At 58.4% G+C, this 6,341-nt stretch overlaps 1 protein-coding gene across 1 annotated transcript; it reads right to left on the bottom strand.

Moving 5' to 3' along the window:
- Positions 1-890: 890 nt before the first annotated feature.
- On the bottom strand, positions 891-4,825 carry CHADL (chondroadherin like). The gene is made up of 4 exons (XM_075742867.1): positions 4,648-4,825; positions 2,874-4,535; positions 2,008-2,174; positions 891-1,654 (listed from the first exon to the last, which is right to left on the bottom strand). Exons 1-4 carry the CDS (start codon positions 4,804-4,806, stop codon positions 1,429-1,431), a joined length of 2,214 nt encoding a protein of 737 aa, XP_075598982.1. The 5' UTR covers positions 4,807-4,825; the 3' UTR covers positions 891-1,428.
- Positions 4,826-6,341: the final 1,516 nt, after the last annotated feature.

Raw genomic sequence — 6,341 nt, 5'->3', positions numbered from 1 at the left:
CAGCTTCCTGTGAACGAACTGCCTGTTGGTGCCACCGCGGGGCCCAGCCGGCTCTAGGGCAAGTGCCTTGTCAAAGCCTACAGGGAAATGGTGGCTGCCCAGGGCACTGCCTTGGCCACAAAATGGCTGGCTTGGCCGTGCTCCCCGCAAGTCTCCAGGTGAGAGTTTGTGATGCCAAAATAGCTCCTGCTTTGCGCAGTAGTTCATGACAAAAAAAAAAAAAAAAAGTTGGCAGGCTTACAGTCTAGAAAACACGGGGAAGAGACTGGGAGTAATTAACACAGTCTTCCTCTTTTGCCTTCTAAAAAGGCAAACAGAGCCTTTAACTGGAGAGGGAAGGGGGGGAGCAATGAGACACAAATGGAAAAAGTGTTGAGGGTCTGTGTCAAACCAGGCGCGAGAGCTGCGCCGCCTCGGCCCATCCCACAATGGCGGGGGCGGGGGGACAGGGGGGAGGATTTTTATTGAAGGCACATAGTGAGGCTTCCCTGCACACCTGTCTGTGCCTGCTCGCCTGTCCTGGCAGCTCTGCCTGTCACCGCATTGCAATCGATGCCTTAATGCAGGAGGATCCTGTTTCGGGGCAAAGCTGTTGCTTTTCTCTCTTCCCCTCCCTCTTGGGCTGCCACCTTTCCCCAGCCTTGCCAAACAGCAGGGCTTGCACTGAGGCAGAGAATTTCCAAATGCCTTTGGCTTTCTTCCTCCTGTTTTTTGCTGTAACAGTTCTGTGCCCCACATGGTTGTTTAAGGCTACAAGTGTTTATTTTTAAAGCCTTCTCAATTTAAACAAACTGCTAACTTTAAAATGGGGGGTGGGACGATGTCCCAACCTGGGCTGCCATGGGGAATAGGTTGGGCACATCTTTTATGATTGGATCCCAGTCCACCGATTGAACCACTGATCAAATTTTACAGGAAATAAAAACATTTTCATCTGCTTATGTTTTAATTCTGAAGAGCTCCTGGGAATTCAGGCGCTGTTTTCACTAATGATAATTTTTATGGTTTCTGCTTGAGCCAGTGCAGGGTCTTGCATTGGTGCTGTTTGCAGTCCCACTCAGGGCTTCTTTCTGAAGCTGTGAAAGCACAGCACTCTTAAAAACAAAAACAAACTTGTGGATTCCAGCTTTTCCGCACGGCTGGAGAGAGCCTTGGGAAGAAAAAGCGAGTATTTGGCTTTGTTCGAGTTATCAAAGCACGTTGCAAACACTACAGAAGTTTTTTGCACCAGTTCTTTCCAGGGTAATGTGCTGCTGTGTCCTGCAAAACCAAACCCTGCATCTTTGGCAAATCTGCATCGCTCTGGTGGCACCAGGCTCTCACCCTTGCACCTCGTGCAATGTCCGTGTCGCCACGGTGGGGACAAGCCTAGAAAAACTGCTCTCACCAGACTGTAGATACGGCCCTGTTGCGTCCTGCACACTGTTCCTAAGCTCTGCTCTTCTTGAAGCCTCTGTTTGGTGATTTTCCTGATCTCTTTTTCTTGCGGAGCTTGCTTGCAGCGGTGGCCTTGTCCGGACTGGCTCCCCCAGCCTCGCCTTGGCCCCAGCCAGAGCAGGTTTGGAAAGTAGTGGAAAGCTTCACCTTCACCCCCCGGGCTTCTGCAGGGGACCCGCAGGTGGCTCCTACGCGGAGGTTGAGTTTGTCGATCCACCTGGGAACGTGGGAGGAGATCAGGGAAAGGAGCAGGACAGGGCGAAGGGAGAGGTGATGCTCCTTGTCTGTGAGTGGGTCACTTCAAAGCCAGGCCAGGTGGCCCAAGGCCTCACCTGGATGAGCTTTGAATATCTGAATATCTGCTTGCCCCAGCTTGCAGCTGCTTCCCCTGTACCAGAAAAGCCCAGACTATGTCCATCCTTGCACGTAGGTGCGTGCTCCATCTCACCGCTGTGAGGAGAAGACCCAAAATTTTGGTGGGTGTACTGTGGGCTCCTGCCTCTGGTGTGGCAGGGTCTGGCTGTCCCCCCGATTGTCCCCCAAGGCTGTGCCCCCTCTTGCAGCACTCACCTGCGCAGGGGAAGGAGCTGGCAGTCGCAGTGGAAAGGCACATCCCTCAGGTTGAGGATCTCCAGCCCTGTGAAGTTGCTCATGTCGGGGATGTTGCTCATTTTGTTGCTCTCCAGGTAGAGGCTTCTGATCTTGGGACCGAGGCCAGCAAAGGCACCGGGAGAAATCTGCAACGAAGCGAGGGTGACTCAGGGGGCGTCCTGATGGAGGCAGGGGAGCAAATCTCTGCCCTGCACTGCTAATCAGCTGGGGGGCGGGCTGAGACAGCCTGTCCTGAACCTGGCGGTCCTGTGAAAGAGCTTGGGGACTGTTCATTAACTCAACCAGACTGCTTGGGAACTGTTCATTAACTCAACCAGTTTTGATCACATTTTGGGACTCACTAGACCCTACTCAGTCTTCCTGGAAAGAAGGTGACACGCAGGAGGTCTTAGAGCGATCCCTGGGTGCTGTTAAAGGCAGATGGTCCTTATGAGAGTGGTGGTTACACTGCTTTCTTTAGAGGATGGAGGATTTCAGGGTAGTGGTGGTGAAAAGTCCCACAGGACAGCTCGTAGTAAGAGCAGGAGAAGTATGGCCAGGGCTGGGGAAAGGGGGAATGGCCTGGATCCCACTGAAACTGGGTGTCTTTAAGGACCGAAGAGAGCGAGGCTGTCCTTGGGAAGCTGGGGGACAGGTTGGAGCAAGAGGTTGGAAACCTCTCCTTCTGGACAGGCTATGGAGCATCTCCTGAAGCCTTGGGAGTTGGGGGACATCCGTTCAGATGCCCCTATAGGGGCCACCAGCCCTGGGTGCTGGAACAAGATGGGACTTATGGCTGTGCCCTGCAGCGCCCCAACCCCTCGAGGGTCCCCAATCACACACACCCGCTCCAGGCGCATGTTGTCCAGGTAGAGGTGCTGCAGGCTGGAGGCCACCGGCAGGAAGGCACTGTCCCCCACGTGCTTGATGGGGTTTCGGGACAGCTTCAGCTCGCTCAGGGAGGGCAGGCCGCGCAGGGCTGCTGTGGGCACCTCTGCCAGGCAGTTTCGTTCCAGGTGCAGCTTCTCCAGCATCTTGGCGGGAGCCAGGGCGGCGGGGGCGATACGCCCAATGGCGTTCCCAGCGAGGTAGAGCCAGCGCAGCCCCCCCATCCCAGCCAGGTCACCCTCCGCCAGCTCCCCGATGGCGTTGTACTGCAGGTGGAGGGAGATGAGGTTGGGCAGGAGCTGGAAGGCACCCGCGGGCAGGCGGGTGAAGGCATTGCGGTCCAGGTCGAGGTAGGCCAGCCGCGGGGCCCCCTCGAAGGCGGTGGCTGCCAAGGTGGAGAGGCGGTTGTCGGTGAGGTAGAGGTAGACCAGGCTGTCCAGCCCCCGCAGCGCCCCAGGGTGCAGCGCCCCAATGCTGCAGCTCTGCAGGTGGAGGGACACCAGCTCCTTCAGGTTGGGGAAGGCACCCGGTGGCACCGTCCCGAAGGTGTTTCGGCGCAAGTCGAGGAGATGGGTGTCCCTGGGGAAGCCCTGGGGGATCTCACGCAGGTCCCTGTTCTTGCAGGACCCATGCCGGAAATCAGGGGAGCAGGCACACCCCTGGGGGCACTGCTTGCTGCTGGCTGTCTTTGGCTGCTCTGAGGGCACGGCGGGGCTGGGGAGCAGCTGGGGACGGCCACATCTCAACTCAGAGGGCCTCAGGGAGTCGAGGGGCTGGCCGCGGAGGGCTGGGGGTGCGGCGCAGGCCCCCTCCACCTGCACCCGTGCCCTTGCTAGCCAGTCGTGGAAGGGGCGCAGGAGGCAGGAGCAGAGCAGGGGGTTCCCGGCCAGGCTGACCCTTGCCAGCCCCGCAGCCCCGGCCAGGGGTGGCAGCCCCTGCAGCTGGTTTTCACGGAGGTCCAGTGTGTGCAGCTGGGGGCTGTGGGTGAAGGCGTCGGGTGCCACGTCCTGGAGGGCAGCATGGTCCAGGAAGAGGTGCTTTAGGGAGGCCATGGCCAGGGCCTCCTCGGCCACGTAGGTGATGGGGTTGTGGCCCAGGTCCAGCCTGGAAACCCCATCCAGCCTGGCCAGAGCCTCACCAGGCAGTGCCTGCAGCTCATTGTGGTCCAGGCTCAGCCTGCGCAGGGTGGGCAGGGCGGCAAAGGCCTCGCTGTCCAGCACGTGCAGGGCGTTGTGGGACAGCCGGAGCCACCTGAGGACCTGAAGACCCTGGAACACCATGTCTGGGAGGTAGACCAAGGCGTTTGCTCTCAGGTCGAGGACAGTGAGGGACCCCAGATGGCCAAAAGCACCCAACTGGATCTCCTCGATGCGGTTCCCCTTCAGGATGAGCTGCTGGAGGGAGGACAGTCCATCCAAGGACTCCTGGTAGAGGAGGGCTATGCTGTTGAAGGCCAGGTTGAGGTAGACCAGCCTCCCCAGCCCCCGGAAAGCCCCTTCCTCTAGCCTCTCCACCTTGCAGCGCTGCAGGTCCAAGTGTGTGAGGTATGGAATGGCGAGGAAGGCACCCACTGGGATGACCGTGAAGCTGTTGCCCCGAAGGTCCAGTTTTTTGGTGAGCTATCGGTCACATAAATAAAACTCTTGAGTTACCCCAGGGCTGCCATCCCCACCTCCTCACCCTGCCTCGTTCCCCCCCCCGTTCCCCCCGTCCCCCCGTCCCCCTGCCCACCTGTGGGATGGTGCTGGGGATGGCCGTCAGGTTCCCATTGAGGCAGAGGACATGGGATCGGAGATTGTCACAGACACAAGGTGTGGGGCAGCGGGCAGCAGCTGTGCCCCCCAGTGCTAGGGCCACCATAAGCAGGAGGAGCCCCCAGGACAGCCTCATGGCGGAGGGCACCTGCGGCCAGGGAGAGACGGCAGTGAGGCCAGAAGAGTTGCTGTGACCTACTGGGGAAGGTCTCACCATCTCTTGCTCTCACACCATGATTTTACAGGTTATAAGTGAGGAAGAGAGTGGAAGAAGGCGAAAAGAAATATCTAGAGTGAAAAATGAAGGTCACAGGTAGCAGGTCTCCTCTTGGAAACAGCTTTTATCTGGATTATCTAAATGCCCTGAGGGATGTTTGGGACTACCTATCAATATTCCTCCTACAATCAAGGCTTGTTCTTTTTGTAAGGCAAGCAGGTATAGCCACCCAGGGGATGTGATCACGCTGGCGTCTGAGCTGCCACCTTTCTTTTAATTGAAAATGTCCCATCTCTGCCACCCTGGCTGCCTCCCAGCTCTGCGCCTCCTACCCTCCACCCTAGAGCCAGCCAGACAGACAGACACAGCTATTCATAGCAGTTTTTGGAAAAGATCTCTACTGTTTAGCTGCAGGAAGGACGGGTTGGTTTTGGCCGGGCAGGAGTGAGCCCCTGAGGCAGGGGTGCTGGAGAGAGGCCAAGGCTGGGGTGAGCACAGAGGGGGCAACGGAGCTGCAGATATAGCAAATACGCTGCCCTGCCCGCCCCCCCCCCAAGCTCTGGGGAGCAGCAGCAGTGGGGTCTACAAGGCTCAAACCCGTGGAGCCACCGTGGTGCCCCTCTCCTTGCCCACCATGGCTCATTGTCCCCCATAGTCCCCTGCCCCCACTCTGCCCTCCTGCCACCACCACCACCAGTCCTGCCTTGGCCCCCGCCCCCACCCCCCCCCGGGGTCACCCCCCTTCCTGCACAGCCACGAGTGCCACCAACATGATGCCTTCAGCTCAGCCCTGATCTTGTGCCTGGGCACCACCATGTGCCAGGCATCGTCCCGCCACCCCCTCCCACGCACTTGGGGAATTCACATACCCGGCGGCTGGGGGTACCTGGACCTCAAAAAATGGCAAAGAAAGAGAGGAAAGTCAGTTCTCCCTCGCCACACTCCGTCCAGCGGCTGCTGAGCTCCTGCACCGGTGTCTTCTCTCCTTGCAGAAGCAAGAGCTGAATGGGCCCCGTTGTGCTGCTTTCTCAGCAGCGCACTCCGGATAGAGCCAGAAACGCAGGAGGAGGAGGAGGGGGGGAGGAAGGCTAGAGCACCCCTGGAGAGAGGGCAGTGACCCACATCGCCTGCCCCCCGCCTTACAGGAGGCTGACAGCACTGACGCTGGGGAGCCAAAGCCTGGCACGTTGCAGCAATAGCCCGCTCAGAGTTCGCGTGGAATCTGCAGTTCCCTGGGCTTTGCCTTTCCTGGTTAAGGCACAGGAGCTACAGAGGTGCAGGGCAGAAAAGTGACATCCAGCCAAAATTGCAGCGGCGGCGCTAAGCCTGAGCAAAAAGGAAAAAGGCAGCTGGCAAACGGGGCTGTGCAACATTTACAGCCCCGAGCGCTCCTAATTTTGCTTCTCTGCTTGTTTTGAAGAGGCCGGGGCGGCAGCGTCTGTGTGAAACATCAT

Source organism: Balearica regulorum, chromosome 1, assembly GCF_011004875.1.
Source record: "Balearica regulorum gibbericeps isolate bBalReg1 chromosome 1, bBalReg1.pri, whole genome shotgun sequence".
Taxonomy (NCBI): Eukaryota; Metazoa; Chordata; class Aves; order Gruiformes; family Gruidae; genus Balearica; species Balearica regulorum.
This window is presented reverse-complemented; position numbering and strand designations above follow the sequence as displayed.